Source organism: Nothoprocta perdicaria, unplaced genomic scaffold (assembly GCF_003342845.1).
Source record: "Nothoprocta perdicaria isolate Ctin4 unplaced genomic scaffold, notPer1 scaffold_23, whole genome shotgun sequence".
NCBI classification, from domain to species: Eukaryota; Metazoa; Chordata; class Aves; order Tinamiformes; family Tinamidae; genus Nothoprocta; species Nothoprocta perdicaria.
In genome coordinates, this window is record NW_020455455.1 from 290208 (window position 1) to 311112 (window position 20905).

The window sequence follows — 20905 nt, forward strand, 5'->3', positions numbered from 1 at the left end:
AGAAGAACATCTGTACTGAATAAATAAGAACAATTAAGTCAGCATTTGTATTTGTGTGTGGATGCTTCCACATTCAATATAAGGAAATGACAAAATATCACAAAACAGGGAATGTAGCTAAGCAAGTATTTATAAACTCCTGTAGTGCAAAGTAATAACTGTTTGTAAATGAATCCCGTAGGGGTGATATGTAGCTCTGCATAGAGTCACATGTAGCGATGCTGTTGGGTGAGTGACACAAAAATTGCCACCATTCTGCTTAAGATAGGAATTTCTCTCTGTGAGAATCAGTCAGAGAAGTATCTGGATGAAGTGACCATTTTGCTCATATTCCTAGTGGTTCTGACTGCAACTGCTGTGTTTTCATAAATTTACTACAATTAATACACAAACAAAAAAAAAAAAACAAAAAAATGCAGCATAGTTTAATGCCCAGATATAGCGTCTGAGATCCTTTCAAAACTTCTGCAGTGTTAGCTGACATTCKGTCTCTTGGTATTAGAAATCACACTGAGAGCACTGGCAAATTCTCTGGATAGTTGGTGCCTAACACTTTGGCTACAAAATACAYGGATATCAAAGTTCATTTGGGGATAGTTTTCCTAGCCTTGTTCTTATATTCTTATCAGCATTTTCATCCACCCACATATGTATATACTTCTAACTCCCTAAATGATTTTAAAAAGTTGAGGGTGATGATCTCTTTTGCTTCCAATGWAGATCAATTTTACAACATGTCCCTTTCCTCTTATACATACTGTTTTGCTCAGATCAAGCATTGCCATTTGACAAGTTTCTGTTGTGTCAACACTGTGATGAGGATCCATCCTTTCCCAGGCATTTCAGCACTGGATTTATACTGTATAATACCCAGCTATCATTGTTAGTGTGCATTAACAGGTGCTCAAATGCACTTTTCTTGATAATTGTATATATTGTACAAATAACTTATATGTAAAATGTATTGCAGATATATTCACAGAATTTTCATTCTTGTTAAAGAACTGTTACTTTTGTTTTTAGAAACTATTTATTTGTATATTTGCTACAGTGCTTTTAATGCAGCATTGCAGACAACAGTTATCAATTCTGTTCTTTCCTAGGTATATATGAAGACACAGAAACAGGAAACTACAGCATCTGAAAATCCCAAATTTGATTTCCTTTTCTCTGTTATATATTGAAAGGAAATACCAACAGCTCTACAAATGGCAAAGACATAGTCCAGCATTTTTTGAAATAGCAACTTATTGTCAGTTTTTCCCAATTACCTATCCTTTTTTGGGAAAGCATATGCTTAATTAATATCTTCTTAAAAATTTTTTTTCATTCTTTGTATTTTTTCCCCATTCTTGGGTATAAAAACACTTCAAAATTACAATATAACACTTGTATTTTTATTATAATGTTTTATTATAATGTCAAATATTATAATGATGAGAGAAATATGAAGAAATCGGGCCCAAGATGCCTCCCATGCTTACCTCATATAAAAAATATGCACACAGGATTTTTATAAGAGATGCCGTTCATCTTGGCAAGCAAAGTAATAAATGCAATATGTTGGACTGCAAAACACATTTGAGGATTAAAGTAAAATCAATATTTTAACTTTTTTAAAGTAACATTGCTTTTAATTTACCAATTCATAAACTAATCTGTCAGGCAGTTCCAGTTTAAAAATGTACATATGTATAGTATTCAAAACATTTGTATTAAATTGTCCTTTCTTTGCAYTTGAACTGCATTTTATACTTGTTGCTACTAAGACCGTTTTTCYATGACTAGAAGAGCAAATAATATATGGATAATCTCTGCAAGCTACAAAAGGTTTAGACTCTCTATGCATTCAAGATCATAATTCTCCAGTTTCAATGAAACCAACCTTAATGTCTTTAAACAGATGGGATGCTACAAGTTCCTTCATAAATGTAGTAACCCTCTTCCAGGACATGCTGTTGGTATCTAAATCCTGCAGGGAAATGTAATATTATTTCCACAGAGTCAGCTGTTAGATGGCTTCGGTGAGCTTCAGCCAGGGAAAAGAGAGTTTTGAGTTGAGTACACAAAAGAAAAAAAAAAAACTTTATTGAAAGCTAATTGTGCAGGAGATCATTTGGCTGAGATGCATGTTCCACTAGCTGGACTGAATGGCAAGTGATGAGAAAGCAAAGAGCATGGTTATCCATGCTTTATGACAGCTGGTATGGGATAGTTTAAAGCATCCTAAATGAGGAAAATCCTAAATCCTAAAGCATCCTAAATGAGGAAAAAAATACATTTAAAGTGCTTCCCTAATCTGTATTTGCTAAACATTCTTCCCATTATTTGAAGAAGAGAAAAAAATAACATTTCTCTCTGTAAATATTCTCATCTCTTGATCTGGAAAGGAAGGAAAAGGGGCAGATTCACCTTTCCATTGAAGGCAAAGAGCCTTCAGCACTTTGCAGCAACGGCTGGTGCTTCCCAGATTCCAGAGAAGCACTGAGGGGATCTCTGAGCTAATGTGGCCTCCAGATTCATTCCCTCAGAAATAACCCTCTGACATGAAGGTGTCAGGCAGAGGCTGAGAAGTAGAAACATTTGTAGAGAGCTCTTTGAAGTGCTGAGGTTGCCTGAAGGACYAGGAAGCCAAGCTGGCCACCCCCACACGTGCCTCCACTTCCACCCAAAGCTGACTTCATCTGTGCTTCAAATCAGACAGACCTTTGCAATGTGCAAACTCCTTCAATTTCCCATTCTCCTTCCTCTTCTTGCTGGATTGGATGGAATATTTTAATTGCCTTAAAATCATCATACAGATTTCTGACATGCTGGTCACCTGTACAGCTTGCAACCTTTTGAAATCCCTSTGGGAACACAGGGCAAAAAATGCATTTTTTTTTTTAATAGCAAAACAGTGTTATTAGTTCTGGAGCCTCTGTATTTAAATTGCCAGAGGTGCAAATTGCTTCACCTACTTTCCTGACAAACAAGAACAGAGCAGCTCAGTATCAGTTCCATTCTTCCTTCTTAAAAGTTGACCTCAGCCACGTTTGGCCTCTGTCTGTGTGTTGCAAGGCTCCCAATGCATTTGGTTTCAGAATCTATACTCTTATGTCCTTTCATTACAGATCAGCACACCATTTTCAGTTAAGCTCTGCAAATAAATTGATGCTTTTTCACAAGATTAGAGAGCAAACACAGGCCAGCTGCCTTCTTGTATTATATTGTTCTCTTTTTTTTTTCTTTTGTTTCCCTTGTCTTGTGTGCTACTGCCTCTTCAACAAAAGCACACTGCTAGTTCCAGTTCYTGTTGGAACTGTGTTTTTTTTTCTTTACTATTCCATTGCAATTCACACAGTGCAACTGGCTGCTTTTGGTGCAGATACCAAATAGCTGCAAAAATAATAAGCTATGGTGAAATTTTAATGAATGAAAAAGAAAATACCTTCATACTGCATTTTGGACTTTTTCTAATATGTATGATCACATTCAAAACAGATTGTTAAGCTTTTATTTATTGCTGTAAGATCTACCCCAAAGCCTACTAAAGCCGAAGGGAATCTTGTCCATGAACCTGCCTGGACTATGTGGTTCTGAACTTTGAAAAGAAAAGAGCTCACTGCTTTATAATCTCACATAAATTCACATAGATTGATCTTAAAGCAACTAAAATCTTTTCTTTTTCCAGTCAAGTGAGATCATACTTCTTCTGTGGGCTTTCTTCAGTGTCAGTATAACTTCATTTGAGATCAGTCCCCATACTACTAGAGAAATGGACCTTGCTGTATAGATGCACCTGTACCCTATAGCCCTGCTGCAGCTAGAGAGCAATTGACTTTGCACAGAAGGAGGTTCCGGGCACAGAGAGAAACAGAAAGAGAAGGCAGCCAATATTAGCAAACACGTTAACAACTTCTGACAGAAATGGGAACTGAGCACATCTCAAATTGCATCATAACCTGGCATGTAAGTAAGGGTTGATTCTTCTGCATCATGTCAGAAGCTTTCTGATTTATCACGGCTAGTTTCTCGGTAGCTAAATGGCTGCAGCACACTAAGGATTTTTTTTTAATGCTACTGCGTTAGAATCATCTTGAGTCATGTTGTCTTTTCCATTCATATTCTCTATTTACGTATGAACAACTGCAAAATATTGTTTATACGCATGTGAAGAACATGAGACAAGGTGGAGGATCTGATCTTTATCACAGTTTAACAGTCTGTGTTAGTCTCTAAAGAAGTGTTTGCACAAGAAATAGTTCTTCACAAGGTTGCGCAGTATATGAAGCAAGCCCAAGTAGTGTAGAGGAGAAACCTACTTCCYTGCAGCCCTTCCATGGAAGTTGCTTTCCAGGCAGAAATAAGAGGGCAGTGAAAGATTTCCAAAACTACAGATGGATATAACAGGGTCACACTGCAAGCAATGAAACTGCTGCACCTTTGGGATGGAAAGTGATGGTTTTCGGGGTCAGTTCTAAGATCCTCAGAAAAGAAGCAGACAGTCATTTCTTCACAAGGATCTGTAGTAAATAAACAATAGGCAACGAGTCTAGAAGGCCAATAAAGAATTAAACATGTTGAGAGTCCCCTCAAGAAAAATTTTACACCAGGGTTCAGTTCGCTATGCAATGCAAACACACAAGTGTTGATGGAAATCCCGCTCCACCTGAAAACATAATAACATCTCTTGTGACTGTGTGCTGAGCTCCAGGGCGAAGTGCAAAGCTTCAGGTCACCATGGGTCTGATAACTCAAGTGCAATTTCATCTAGAAATACAGGTCAGACCTTCTGAACTGTAGCACTTAAGTACAATAGCACACCCCGCTAAAAGACATGTTCTTATTTAGAAAAGTACTTCTAGGGTCAACACTGAGAGTGTTTTCATCATGGTGTATTTTTTATGTTTCTTGCAGTTATAAACACTATCTTCTATACTCTTTTCTCTGATTTTTAAGTCAAAAGCAACCTAAGAGAAGACCAAAACTGTGTTGGAATCATTCCAGTGTTTTCCTTGGTTACACTCTCCTGTTAATTTCACCTTGCTGATTTTGACATTTTACAGACCATATTCAATTCTAGCCCTGTTTTTCAAACATTTTCCAAATCCTTTAAGCCTGTCCTCTCTTTAAGCCTGTCCCAACCACAGGCTGTGTTTAAAAGTATAGCACTCATATATATATTCAGATAGTGCAGATCATGATTCTAAACAGAAGGCGAAGGCCATTTTCTGCAGGATTSCACTTGAAATTCCTTTCAAGTGTGTTAGAAAGATACAAACAACAAAAGCCTGTGAAAAGCAACATAAGTTGGACAAAGAAAARAGTTTAGAAAGCCTGACTGAGCAAGGAAGGTTAAGAAAATGCATTTATTTTATCCTGGGGAGGAAAACGAGCAATATATTATAAAATTAGTCTTACAGCATGTAGAACAAGTTCTCTTAGTAAAAGGGACAGTGCTATTTTTTTTACACCTCCAAAAAACGTAGGACAAAGAAAGACCTGCCAAAAATTTATGTTAGATAATATGAAATAGTCTACGTAGGGATTTATACTCTATGTCTCACTGGAGCTTTTCAGAAGGAAGGTAGAAAAATGCCCTCCTGTAACAGGTTGAGTAGACTGGATCCTGCCTCTAGGAGAGCTGCACAATTGGCCATTGAGCCACCTGCCAGCCGGGCTTTCTCCAGGTGTCTGACTCCATAAGTGCCTCAGATATTGGTTTGCAGTGTTGGCCTCTCAGGGACAGCCAACATGGGTTGGAGTGTAACCCCTCCAGGATCCTGCTACCAACAGCCAAACTAGCTAATCCAGATAGGACTGAACAGCCTAAAGACACTGCAGCCCTTCACAAAATGTTACTGGGCATGAGCATGCAGACAGACATCGCTCCCCATCCTCTTRCTGCAAAACAAGGGTCCACAGACTGCTGTCTGTCAACCCTGCCTACCTAGGAAACCAGAAACAAAAAAAAAACCGTCTTTGCCCCCAAGTCTGTAAATCAAGAATATAATATACTCGGGTGTTTCTCTGGGAGAAACATGAGTAAGGATTATAATGTGTCACTGTTACATAAAACAAAAGCCATAACAAGCAGGAAAATACCTGGAAAGAGGTACTACGCATCCTGGACCAGCTCACCACATATTCATGCACTGCGAGACAAGAGGCCAGATCTTGGGGAAGGATGATACTGCTGCAAACCCAACTCCAGTCAACCTAAAAGGCTGGGGAATRTCATTTTGAGAGTCATCTGTTAAACACTGCTCCAGGAAAGGAATGATTGCAAAGTCAGCCCATACAACTGCAGTTTCAGGAAATCCAGTACAGCACAATTAGGAAGCTGCCAACAAACTGAGGAAACGAAACTAGCACCCACAGCTAAGGAATYGGACCGAAAGAGCAAAAGGAGCACAACTGCTTTCGACGTGAGCACTAAAACTGTGTAAATACAGGCTGCTCCCTTAGGCTGTGGTTTCATCAGTGCTCACCTGAATGACATCGGTTGTGAGTCACACTCCAAAGATTAATTCGACTGACTGATTAACCACGGCTAATGGGGAAATGGCCTACACCAACCTGCTTACTGCTCCTAAAAATCTAGCAGGTCCCGCTGTCTCTGGTCCAGTTGCTAAGACCTGTTCCCAGAGAAAAGGATTGGTTGCCGTTCACTAAACATTCTTCATTCAACAGCCAAAAATTTAAGGAAATACCAGAGTATGTATCTTATGTAAACCTATGGTTGAAGGCAGAAAGTCTTTACGTGTCCTCCTCTTCAAAAGCTGATAATGCTGAATCACACAAGAGAAACAAATTCACCAGTAATGGACACTTGGGATTCTTCCTCCTTTCATAATTTTTTCATAATTTTTTAATAGGCTCTTTTTTTTTTTTTTTTTTTTTTAAAAGAAATAGAATTTCCATAGGAATTTGAAAATAAGGGGCCATGCTAGAAAAAAAAATGAACTGAGGAACTTCAAAACTCTCTTGAAAACAGTCTCTTGGGAAAAGCATGTTTCTTTGCAATAAAATGGTAGTAAGTTAGGTGCAAGCAGTATGCTATACACTCACGTAACAGCAGTTAGAGGGCCATCAAATACTGATAAACTAATTCTGTAGATTTTTATGTTATAACTGGGAGGCACAAAAAGAAAGAAGGCAGAATTAATCAGCAAATATTTTAGGAGACCACCGCAGAAAGCAAAATGATGAAAAAAAATATAGGAAACATTAGATTCTTGATCATGTTTGCCCCAACTTTGAAAAAATCCCTACTTCCTATTTCACTCTTTATGAATACAGTTTTGAAACTGTGTTACCGTACAGCACATTGAGATGTAACACAGTGATCTGTAAACCCTGCTTTGGTCATTGCAGGATTCTACTTAATAAAATTGATAGGAACTATGACCAACCAATAACGCCTGTCATGCAAAAAGGATCAGAGGAGAYGGGCAAAGGGTGAGGTGCCCATGAAGCTCAGGAATCAYGTAGGAGGTAATTCAYGTATCATATTTGTAGTAGAGAGGCCTAATTKTATCTCAAAACCCAGGGCACGAGAGGAAGACCTTCATGTTAGATAAGCAGATGTATCTGTTGAGTGAACTAACTTGTATAAGTTTTACGAGTTGCTGTGTACAGCAACAGTTGCTGTGGCTAAACAGCTCAACTTTCCCATTGCTTGGATTCTTCTAGATGAGAAGGGACCGAGTGCCTCAGCRTGCACACACCTCTAAAAGGAGCTACCTTTACTGGTCCCTCGGGAGGCAGGTTATGTCAGTAATAACAACTGCCATCTGCCCCAACAAGCAGTCACTGTCCCCCAAGTAAAAGGGAGCTGGATTTGAGCCATCCACATTGCTCAAAGTCAGCAACCTCTAAAGCAGCCTGCCAGCTACTGCGTCTCATGGCACTTGGGGTGTTCTCARTCCCTGGTGCTGAGTCAAAGATCGTATTCTTTTATATATGGTTTTTTCAGATCAAAGGGCTTAAAAAGGGTGTGAGATGCATTATAGCAAGGTGATGTTTTTATTACATCACAACAATTATTAGTTTGCATCCATTAAGGTAATCATGAGACTTTTGGAAAAGGGCAGTGGTTGAGCATGCAGTCACACAGTGAATTTTTTTCCCAGAAGAAGAAGAATGCAGCAGAGGAAAAGTGTAGTGCCAGAACTTAAGAAATATGTGTAACTTGAATGCACACATACATGTATGAATAGAAAATGGAAAGACAGTAGTATTATCACCAACATAACAGAAAGAGATGCTRGCTTCTCCACAGCTGGCCCTGTGGTAGCTGGAGATGCTCTTTGCTTTCTCAAACCACTCACTGGCCTAAGGCTTTAAGCAGGCGAGCATTTTATAACAAAAGATCATCTTACGGTACCGTGGTRACCCAATCTAGTTCTTCTCAGAGCAGATATCATCCGAAGGATTTGCAAGCTCTGCAACTGTGAGATCACACACACAACATAAATCTTAGGGCAAGCACTCTTGCTGCCAGCCTTCTCAGCAATTAAAATGTAAGGACTGACATTGTCTTCCTTAGATCCCAGCTGTTTATCATGGCCCACCAAGTCAGTCAAGGGCAATGAATGGAAAAACAGGGTAGTGACAAYGGTCAGGGAAGAAGGTACTACAAGACTCGTGATAGCACCATGAAACTTSGATGGGAAACAGAAGTGAGCAATACAAGGCCACTTCTTGCACTAAGCTTGTTCAGATAGTGTTGGAGGATTATACAAGGTGCCATACAARCACATTGCCTGAAGGAAAATTTCTCTGGAGTAAGCTACCAAAGAACTGGACCTCAGCTCCACTTCTAATGCAACCCCCTGTATGCTCCAGAGAAGGAGCTCAGCAACGGAGCAACACACGTGCAGTGTGGAAAAGCAAGCAACGAAGACCTAACAGCGGGTTAGCAAGGCTGGTTATTCCACAGTGCCTGTACTGTGTCACTTCCACATTTCCCAGAAGCGTCTGCTCTATTCTTCCCTTTTTTTCCCTTGCATTCCTGGAAAGTTCTGCTGAGTTCAGCTCACCTGGCTGAATATTTGCACAGTGTTAGATCTAAGGATTGCTCAGAGGGTGCTGTGTAGCCTCCCAGGTTTCTAGGTAGTAGTTTTATGTTTTAATAACATAAACCCTTTATGTTATTGTTATTAAGTGATTTAATAAAGGTGCTCTACAAAATAAATCTTTAATGAAATTCCTCGAAAATGATGGTGGTTCCACAGTTAGGACCAAGCAGAGTAGACACAACACTTACACCACACTTCATTCTTACACAATACACAGTGGCTTATAAAAAACTGAAGCCAATGGGGATGAGGGAAGCAGGGTGCTCCCAAAAAAACCCRTCTATTTCATCCTCCCTTCTGCGCACTCAACCTCTGATGCACCCAGTCCAGCATGGGCATCCTAGACCCAGCGCTGGAAGCGCAGGGTGGGAGCACACCAGGAAAACGTWGGGACAAAGCGCATATTCTCTAGCAGGAGTTATTTTTCCTTTCCCCTCRTGATGGTTTTTGCCATTGGGGAAAGCGTGATCACCTGACCAGAGATGCACCCTCCCTCCCACTTTTGCTTTTTTGCCGCTCAGACTTCTGTGGGAAGTTAGTTTATAAACTAACTTCACCTTCTTTTCATGGCTCAGGAGAGGAATTCAGCCCAGTTTTAGCTGCTSTGCTTCCCGTTTGAGCAAAGCACACTGATTGAGCCCCTACAGGGAAAAAGCCTGCAGAGCAGAGGAGTCCTGGTAAGTACATGTATCTTTACTGAGGGGAGGGATAATTTGTGAAGAACTGGTGGCTTAATCTGATAACATTTCTTTTTCTCTGAGACATTAATTGCATATAGGAGATGATCTGTAACCTACTAAAACAAACTCCTCTCATAATTCATGTCTTTTGTTAAACTTCTGCACATGGGAGGTGCCTATTAAAAGATTACAGTGAAATAATGCCAAGGCATGTACTCTCATTCAGCATTATTCTGCAGTAATAATTTGTGATGGAATTACTTTGTTCAGAAGACAGAATCTTTACAATATTTCCGATGGCCAGAATGGATATCTAGCCAGTAAGGAGAAACTTAGAAACATTGCATCACGACTAGGAAATGAAAGTAACTCACTCTGGAGCCTTCTCTCACGGTGGGGCTTTTGAGCAGTTTCAAACACAGAATAACTCTTTAAAAGCACATAGAAATGTTTGCTTCTGTGTAAGCATGAATTGTGCCTGTATTGGCGAGGATAATCTTGGTGGGTTGGTGTGAATATTGTACTTTCAGGGTTGCGGGGCTGCGCTGCCTCGGAATCGAAGTGGTTTCAGTTTCTTTTCTCCGCCTCTGGGTGTCCTGGGTGGAGTTACTGCTGAATATGAACCAGCAACTTAAGTTTTGGGATAAAACTGGTGAGTCCACTCCCCCCTCTTCCCAGGATTATGACAAAATGTGTTTACCATGCTACTGATGAGCCCTTCTAGAGCGCGGTGTTTTCAGGGTGGCATTTAAAGAGGTGAGACCGGGTGTTTCTGTGTGCAAAGGGGAGGATGCGGGAGGAGAGAAGGCAGCACTGGCTCAACTGTCACCTTCCCTGGACAGCAAAACCGCTTCCTGCTCTSCTCTCATGGTTCATCAGTGAAACCCGGAGGCCGCTTGGCCAAAATTATGTTTTCCAGCGCTAGTTATGAGGAATCTTTACCATTATTTCTCGCTAAATACGTGGTTTAGAAAATCAAGTGATAAATTGAGGAAGGCAATGGAGTATGATAGCTGCTTTTCTTTCAGGAAACAAAAATTCTTCGCTGGAAAATCTAAGAAATCTCCAGATTCCTGGAAGACTCTCCAGAAGACTTGGGTCCAAGTAAGAAGAGGCAGATGGAGTAGACGGTCACCACTAACGCAGCAACAACGTAGTAATTTCAGATAAATGAATATAATTCTCCCAAAGGAAGCAGAAGGATAAAGTAAAACAAGGTACTTTTAAAGAAATTAATTATTTTATTGTGCCTCATTCTTCCAAGTGGYTTTAGTTTTTGTCTGTTTGCGTTTTTGTTGTTTTGGCAAAAAGTCCTCTTAGACCAAGTGGACAGCAAGATGCTTGTCTTCTTGGCTTAGAGATGAACCAAGTCCTAATTCTGTCTGCTATGCACTGGGCAAGCTTCATTTCAGAGCACATCAAAACTTCAAGCAATCAAGAAAAATGTTATTACATTAATTCCTGTCTTTGTGCTTTCCCCTGTACTGAAGAGTAGATCTGGGTACTGAGGGGACTAGTAGATCTAGTACTGAAGAGATGCAGGCTGGGCACCCATCTAATGTTTACCACCATGGTGAAAAAAAATGAGGTGATTTGCAGTAGAATAAACTTTTTGCAGATCACATGGTCCCCCCAAGGTACATTTCCCAATTCAGATGTTTGTAGATGCATGCTGCTGCTTTCTTTAGCTCAGTAGCACACTGCAAGATTTACTTTTTTGCTACTTGATCCCCCAACCTCCATAGTTATGAGACCCAAACCTTCTTATGAAGACCCAAACTGCTCTGTAGCCTGCATGAAGAGAAAGGCAAGAGCATGGCTCATCTCCTGGGGCATTCAGGTATTAAATGAGTCATGCCAACCCATACCAGCTGCAGGTCTTAAAGTTCACTTTTAGAAAAAGCTGTTTCTACTGTCAGTGCTTGTTCAGCTGCYTATGCTCTTGCACCATCATTGCTGTTCGTGCCAACACCTTTTACTTCTGGTGTGCCATGGACTTGGAGCTGACAGCAGCACATCGGCAAGGCTGGCAGCAGCAGTGCCAAGAGCAGGGGCAGCAGCTCTAGGGAAGGAAGCAGGAGCAAATGYGGTGAGGGGCTGCGGACCTGACACAGGACAAGGCTGCTGGTGCTCCTGGTGGAGCAGGTCGTGTGTCAGAGGAGCACGTCCRTCATTTCTGATGCCTGATACCACAGTTGGATATTGAGATCTCACYGTGGCCCAGTGTGATTTCTGCTGTGCTTTAAGAGAGGGAAACAGATTGGCTTATTGCCAGTATGCTAGGATGGTTTGAGCTGAGAGGTGGGATTTTCAAAAGTGACTGCAATCAGGGAGCTAACTMGCTCTGTCTTTCAGATTTTATGCACCTCAATTTTGAAAGTGACACCCTCAGGCAAAACCCCAGCTCTCAGTTATACCAAGGAACATACTGCTGAGGAACATACTGTGAATATCTAAGTTTGCTTGATACCTGAAGCCCACACTGATCACTGTTTCCTAAATGGAAAACCCTCTCCCTGATTATGCATCTGCTAGCCAAGTGTGCCTGCATTTTATAAAGTGACAGAGAGGAGCTTCAGCAGTTCTGCGACAGTGCAACTAGCTACCGCAGGGCACATGCTGAGGTGGCTTGTGAGGACACCACGGCATGCTCAGGATGCTCTAGCTTGGTTTGGCTCTGCTCTTCCCGTTCCACAGTTCCTGTTTGACTCCCAAACCAGGCAGTTCATTTGCACGGCCTGAAAGATACCAGGAAGGCAAAGCCTGGAGCACCCTGCACCTGCAAACCATGCAATTAGGTGCAATTGCCCTGCACCTAATAACCGTGCGGACAGCAAGTATCAGTTCCACTTACAAGTCCATGTTGCTGAAAGTCAGAGTTACGCTACTGAGGTGAAGCGGTTCTATCATTGCAAAGCTAACATAAGTAAGAAAAAAAAAACATTTCTGCAAATATTGCTTCACTACTTGATTTTGTTTAATTTGATGTATGTGAAATGTGCTGAAATGGAGTATGGAAGTGATTTCCCTTCCATTTGTGAGACAGCAACAACAAAGTAAGCACCGGGGTATGTTTCCTCCCCACATTGTGTCTCTTCACAATATTACTTATATTCAGATTCTGTAGCTGACCACACCTAAGGGTGAAAAAAGGTTGGATTTCTGTGTGTGTTTGATTTTGTTTCTCCACCAAGCTGCAAACTTTTTGAAGRCCTGCAGGTGTTTTTGTGTCTGACAGACCTTATGGCCACAAAGAGGTATCCAAATGGCTGCAAATAGGTTTCAGTCACAGTTTTTGTATAGTGATGTTTCAGACCTGATATCAAAGGCAATATTGAAATAAAATTATTCTTTAAGAAAATTAAAATATTTACCTTAAATTATTAACAAAATAAAATCTCTATCTTAGAAGAAAATCTAAAGCTAATGCCTTATATGTGATTTAACTTCACACTTAACTTCACTGTGCTCCCTAGCTGAACTGACTTAGCGTTCTACGTGGTAGATTATGCTAATGAAGAAATTAATGGTAGATAACAGCAAGGAAAAATGTGTAATTTGATTAATATGCTACTAAAAACCCCGCTTTTAGTAATGTTTTTCCTTTTTCTTTAAAGRATGGAAAATAATAACACTGAAGAAAATGAGAAATCAAAATTATACGAAAATGTTGACAACTGGACAAAAGAGCAAGTCAGACAATGGGCAATAGAAGAAGTTAAGATGGACAAGAAGCATGCAGACATTCTGTTTAACCAAGATGTTACTGGTGCTATTTTGAGACTGTTAAAAAAAAAAGATCTGGTCGAAATGGGCATAACTCATGGGCCTGCTGTTCRCATTATTCATGTCCTGACCCAGAATAACGTTCTGCCCCAAAGTTCAAACCACGCTGTGGGACAAGAAGATCCCATACATGATCCTGAGGGCAAAGGAGAAGACAAAGCAACTGCAGAACAAGAGTCCCAGAAGAACTACAGCATATCACAGAATTGTAAGACTAAGCCCCTAGAAGACAACGCAGAAAAAGCAACGGATACTAAAGAGGACGTGTCAAAGAAATCACTGTCTAGCAACCAGCACCCAACCAAAAAGATGTGTATGCCACATCCTTTTGATAATTTCAGAGATGGTACTCGATATATTTACCATAATATTCTTAATTTCCCTGAAACAGGACCGCTCAATCTCATCGATCCAGCACATGAATTCAAACTACTCACCAACACAGACAATGCAAAAGAAGAAGATGTTATGATGAAATTTAGCAATGAAGTCTTTAGATTTGCTGCAGCCTGCATGAACTCTCGCACAAATGGTACTATCCATTTTGGAGTTCATGATAACCCGCATGGGCAAATCGAAGGAATAAAAGTTTCCAACCAAGAAGTGTATATTGACCACTTCAATAGATACGTTGGAAAGTATTTTGGGGGGAAGTTCATCGAGATTGCAAAAGCTTGCATTAGGCAACCTAGATTTGTGGAGGTATTATCACCAAATGGAACTCGATCAGATTCATTTGTCATTGAAATAGATATAGTTCCAGAACACTCCGTTTGTGATAATTATTTTTTTGTGACCAACACATACATATACAAAAGTAAGGAATGGAACAAAGCTTTCTTCATCCGGGATGGAGCTAGTTCCAAAAATATTGTTCAAAACATAAAAGAATCCGACAGTTTTAAATCTAAATTGACATCTTTAGCAAATTCTCGTAAAAGTCAAGAGGAAGTCTTTATCTTAAAGCAAAAGAAGTTAAGGAATGAAGGACTAAAACTAGAAAGTCTGCTCACTGGTAACAAAGCCTTGCTGGATGACTCCTACTATGACTACTACATTTTAGTAACAAACAAGTGCGATTCAAGTCAAGTGGCACATTTAGACTTTTTGCAGGAAATAAAATGGTTCGCCGTGCTTGACTTCGATTTTGAATCAGAAGTGAACGGTGTATTCAATACTTACCAAAAAAATCGAAATGCCAAAATTCACTTCCCGGAACATTATGAAAACAAGGAGGGTTCTGTTTCTGAACATGCTGAAAAGCTAAGTCTGCATCAGGAGACCAACTGGATTTTCTGCAATGGTAGATCAGATTCTGAAGGCAGTAAGCATCCACCGTTAGATCCTCTCTCGTGGCAAAGAGATAGGGCTGCTGATGTTAGAAAAATGATTTCATTTCTCTTACACAAAGATGTAAAACAGAGTGGGAAGTTTTTAGTCGTGTTTCTTGTGTTCTCCACCGTGGAAGATTCAATGGATCTCCTTACTGAGACATTTATGGCATTTTACCAAGAATTGAAGGGGCTTGACAACATGCTCTGCATTTGCATTGGCCCACACACATACCAGCGATGGAAAGATCTTTTGTGTGCTAGGCACCTTAGTGAGGAAGACCTTTCAGCCAAATGTATTTCTAATTTAACCCTAGAAATGGTAAATGGTACCATCACAAAATTAAAATCAGTGACACACTCTTCTGTAAGACTTCTACCCTCTGCTAATGGTTCTACYGTTCTTTTAAAGAAGGAAGAAGACTCCATGGCAGCGTTAGAAATCCTTTGTATAAATGAGTGCAAAGACACAGAGATAGAGAAGGATACAGAGAAATTTAAAAAATTCCTGAAAGAACGGGAAGAAGATTTTTATCGAGGCGGAAAAGTGTCATGGTGGAATTTTTACTTCTCTTCTGAAAATCATACATCAGATTTTATCCAAAGGGATGGTTATGAAAAGCTCCAGGAACTAATTTTGTCTTCRTCTAACAGTACTAATCAATCAGCTGTTGAAATTATCAACCTCTACCACCACCCAGGCTGTGGTGGGACAACATTAGCTATGCACATGCTCTGGGATCTTCGGAAGCAGTTCCGATGTGCTGTTCTGAAAAACAAAACAAATGGTTTTGAAACACAACTGACAACTTTAATCACCTATGGAACAAACAACTCCGCAGGTTATACACCCGTGTTACTTCTTGTGGATGATTTTGAAGATCAAGAAAACGTCTATATTCTGCAGAAAGAAATTCAGAAAGCTGTAGCAGAGAAACACATTCATTGGGCAGGTCCTTTGGTGATCATTCTGAATTGTATGAGATCTCAGAATCCTGATGAAAATTCAAATATCAATGCCTTGAACAGTGTTTCTCTAAAACAGCTGCTTTCTCTAAAAGAGCARAGGGCTTTTGATCAGAAACTAAAAGATATTGAAAAGCAGCATTCAAATCCTGACAACTTCTATTCGTTTATGATTATGAAGAAAAACTTTGATCCACAGTACATTAAAACTGTAGTAAAAAATACCTTGAATAACTTGGATACTACCACTAAACAAGCAAAACTTGTTTACTATTTAGCATTGCTAAACTCTTATGTAAGTAAATCTGCAGTTTCAATATCACTATGTGAAGAATTCTTGGAAACTAATTCTCGAGAGATGGGCTGCAATAAAGATAAGCTGATAGAAAAGATAGGAATTTGTTCRAATATTCTAATATATACTCAGGTAGAAGAATACTCGAGATACAGAGGTCTGCGTATCATTCACCCCAGGATAGCAGCTCACTGTCTAACACAATTGAAAACAGCCTACAGCTTGTCTAAAAGTGAAATTACTTTGCAGTTATTAAAAGAGGATTTATTTTATTCTGAATTAGCAGAAGACAAACTTAGTCGTGATATACAAACCATGCTGATTGCTAGACATCGTAAGGAGTATGGTGATGAATCAGATACATTGTTTGCCCCATTAATTGAAGACATTGGCCATGAAGAGAAGAATGCTAAAGTGATAGATGTGTTCAAACAAGGATCCACTAGATTTAAGCAAAATGCTGTCATTTGCCAAGCCTTAGCAAGATACTTCTGCATTAAAGAGAAGAATTTTGACTCTGCATTGGACTGGGCCAAAAAGGCCAAAGAAAGAGCACCAGACAATTCATACATATCAAACACATTAGGTCAAGTCTATAAAAGAAGGCTAAGATATTGGCTTGAGCACAAAAGAAAGAGTGGAGCCATGACAGCTGAGGAACTGAAGTGTATGCTGGAGCTTGCTCAGAATGCCTCGCAGATTTTCAGGGAATCTCAGCAGCAAGCTGAAAATGCACACAGTGAACAACGTTTGCAACATCTAAAGCAAAAAAGAAAGTTTCCCATATACAACACCGCTGGTTATCTGGGAGAAATAGAAACTTGTCTTCATGTAGTTGATGTCCTTCAGCTTGTTCCTATGTTCAGCAAAGACCAATGGTGTAGAAAACAAATGGCTAGATGTCTATCAGGAAAGAYGGTTCATATCACTGCCACAGAGAGCAAAATCTCTGAGGTCCTTGCACTTCATTCCAGCCTTTTAAGTAATTTGCAGTCACRTTTGAGAAAGGCATTTGACTTTTTGGAAGACTACTTTGTCTTTTTCAAAACACAGACCAATGAAAGAGAAATTGCAGAAGCAAGAATATTTGAGAAGGTTCAAGAATGTTTTACCAAATACACAGAAGCATTTTGCAATTCCAGTTTTGAGCAGCTGAAAAGTGAACAGATCTCAAGGTGGACCTTGTCTCGGCGTAGGGAAGCATACAGGGACAGTTTGGAGGCTTCTAAAGCAGACTCGTTTTCTGGACTTTTGGAATACCTCCACAGAAATCGCAGAAATGCTGATGGAGAACTAGAGGACATAGTAGAGGCCTATGAATTTTTGTGTGAGGAGAATCCAGATGCAACTCTGAAAGAAAAACAGAATTTGATTTTGGCAAATGTTGTTCTCAAGTGCATTAAACCTAAATCCCTCAAGGTGCCTCCTTTTAAAAAGCTGAGAAACCAGCTTCTGAATATTCTAGAGAAAGCACAACTGTCCCCACAGTACATGGAGCCTTTCTTCCTAGCCTCCTTCTTGTTCTGGCCTGAAAATCCAAAGCAACCAAATGAAGAATCCAGGGAAATGGCAAGCTATGTTACCCATTTATATGAGTCTTTCAAAAAGCACTATGGAACTCTGTGCCATGCCAAACTGCCTCTGGCTCATTTCTATCTTGGGAAAGGCACTGGCCTCAACAGATTTGTTCACAAAGGAAAAATAGATCAGCTCTTTAGCTCTCTTCCAGAAGAGCAACTCAATTGCCTGTGGCAGAGTAGAAATATCTGGAAGGAAAAGGCTGTTCAGAATCTTTTGCTTCCTCTGCAAGGCAGAGCTGAGGGTAAGATCATCTACGCAGACTACGGCAGTACAGAAACCTTTAGGATACCAGTGCAGCCAGTTCCCTCATGCATGTTGGAAAAGGGCCCAACTATAAAAAGAGTGTCTTTTTACCTTGGGTTTTCCACCGCTGGTCTCCAGGCATACAACAYTGAAATCTGTCATTAAAACAGTATTGCAGTCCAGCATTGCTGCCACAAGACTTCTTTAGACACAGCTATCCTTAAAAATTTTTGTCAACAATTGCAAGTGCTGATTATATAAGTGCCACCATCATAATCACTGTTTGGACAATCCGTCAGACTGAAATATTGGTGCAGTTAGTGTGATAAACTTGTCAGTACTGTTCAAAGTTCTTCTTGGGTTGATGGAGGCATAAGAAACCATTCAGAAAAGAAGAAACAATTCTAAAGAATACTTTGAAAATATAATAATGAAATGAAATACTCTCTCTGGTAAAAACTGTATTATCTTGCTAGCATTTTTGCCACTATTCTTAAGGAAGGATATGTCACTATCTTCATATTTCTGTATAAATGATATATAAGGAAGTAATGTATATTAGAAAATATGTATCATTTAACATGGGCTGATGCTGCATTGTACCTGGTGTCACCTTGGTATAAGAAGAATGAAAATGCCATTCAGCTGCAAAGCAGCATTTTGTCCTCTGCTGTCATGTAATCCAGATGGTATGGTATCCAGGAGATACGCATGGACCTACATTAATAGCCACACTGTGCATCTTGTGGGAGGACAGTGGTTTTTTTCACTTTTCAGGGCATTTCCAAATATGTGAGTATTAAAGGTACAGCTACTTTCTGCTTTGCAGTAAAAATACACATACTAGTTTGAATCTGATACCAATTTGAATCTAATATTAAATAGATTTATTATTATTATCTTTTTTTTTTTTTTTTTTTTTTTGTGGATCTGCTACTGCTTTATGTAAAATTGGGTCTTTCTTTTTATTATAAATTCCGTGAGTTACTTCCAGGAATAGATTCTTGTCAGATTTGATCCTTGCAAATACACGCAATTAAAATGTTTTAAATGGTCACTGATTCATGCATTAATTTCCTCATGGGTATAGAACTGCGTGCTGTGTTAAGACACAATTAATCTGAAAAAAAGTAACTACTCTTCAGACAACCTATATTTCTGTTGGTGACTATGTGTAACCATGAGTGTCTCTTACTGACTATGCACTTTATGTTATCCTGTATCCACTTTGTTTCTAATAGGATACTTTTATTATATATAGCATACGACATGGACRTTTCATAGCAATTGATTATTTGTTGTATTTAGTTCTTAGGATAATACTCTGCATTTTAACAATTGCTAAGCTRTTTATCTTTCCAAATAAACTTTTCCAGCAAGAAATTTGTCATGTCTTCAAAGCAAGTGAAAGCTTCAGACTTCATTTCAGTCAGTCACATTTCCTCAGTCACATCTAAGAATTACAAGGGATTTTTGTGCTCAAACTCAGGCCAGCTGTACAATATGRATATTTAGTAATAAACCTTGGGATCTTGCAGAGTGCATTATATGCTAGGCACTTCAGTACAAGCCTAGGTGAATTTACAGAAAAACAGATTTTRTTGTTTTTGTAAGAATGTTTGTTATAAAAGTGTATTTTTATCAGCAGTAGACAATTAATAAATACAAATATTTGATGCCATCTTTAATTATGCAAACCATGAACTGTATGATGATATATTGCACAGACAAGAGCTGGCAGCTGTTTTTACCTATTAATTCCTATTACATTACTTTGTAAGACCAGTTTCTTCTTTCTTCATAACTCTGTAAGTCTTTGCACTTTGAAGACTAAACTCCCATGTCAAGTATTTGCCACAGAATTATTTTGTGCTAATTAAAACCAAAGGGTTCAGAAACTTCCAAGAGTGAGATCAGGAAAAAATATATCCCTCATGTAAACAATGCTACTGACTTTTTCTAGCCTACTCAGGCATTCTTTTGAGCAAGGCTTTACTCCAGTAGGAAATACATCTGCATTAGTTGACTTTCACCGAGTTGCAATGCCTGACAACACTGCCATTTGCATATACATTTGKATATGCCGTTTGCATATACAAACTTGATCTTAACAGCAATGTCTATATACCCAGGCAGTCTCTGGAGTTTCAGGTCTGAGCTGCRAACAGCCAGGTCTAAACTGATTGCTTACCACTGAGCTTTCAGTGCTGAGGCTGGAAACCTGAGGGAAAGAGTTTGATTCAAGTGTACAGGATCCAAAGTCAGGTTGGTGGGAAAGTGGGGAGGACCAAGAAGTTTGATCTGGCCTTTTTTTWATTATTTTTTTGGATCATGGTAGCTCCTGCAGGTTCAGGTGGAGTCTTATGTAGCAGCAGATCCGGAATCTGCTCCTGGGGAAGTGCAAGGCATCCACAGTCAAGGGGGCATCAGTTAGAGGCATTGAGGCTTCTTTCCTGTGTAAATTTAGAGACAGAAGTACAGCACATGAGCGGACTTCACAGTTCTGTGGAATTCACTCTCTGTATGGACATCACAGTGAGAAATTGCTATTAAGGAGAGCTTGAGGGAAACAGACTGGAGCATGGCAGCTGGGATTCAGGATAGGAGCAGCTACACAGGTAAAAGCGGACAAGAACTGAGAAATAYGAAGCAAAATAAGATGTATCTGGGGAGCTAAAATGCTCAAAGGGAGATATGGAACAAAAAAGCAAGGTGGAAGGTGGGAAGTGAAGAGGATGGGATGAGATATGGTGGGATGGGATGGGACAGGAACAACTTTTAAGATTACAGAGGAGTTTCAAACTGGAACTAGGGTAACACATGGAGCAATGGTTGTGGGACCTGTGAGGGAAGAATGAACAAATAGAGATGCCCTATGAAGAAGGAAGGAAGGAAGGAAGGAAGGAAGGAAGGAAGGAAGGAAGGAAGGAAGGAAGGAAGGAAGGAAGGAAGGAAGGA

At 39.7% G+C, this 20905-nt stretch overlaps 1 protein-coding gene across 1 annotated transcript; it reads left to right on the forward strand.

The window, feature by feature from the left end:
- The first annotated feature begins 7454 nt into the window (after window positions 1–7454).
- SAMD9L (sterile alpha motif domain containing 9 like) lies at window positions 7455–18112 on the forward strand. The gene is made up of 3 exons (XM_026039462.1): window positions 7455–7479; window positions 7624–7658; window positions 13409–18112. Exons 1-3 carry the CDS (start codon window positions 7455–7457, stop codon window positions 18110–18112), a joined length of 4764 nt encoding a protein of 1587 aa, XP_025895247.1.
- Window positions 18113–20905: the final 2793 nt, after the last annotated feature.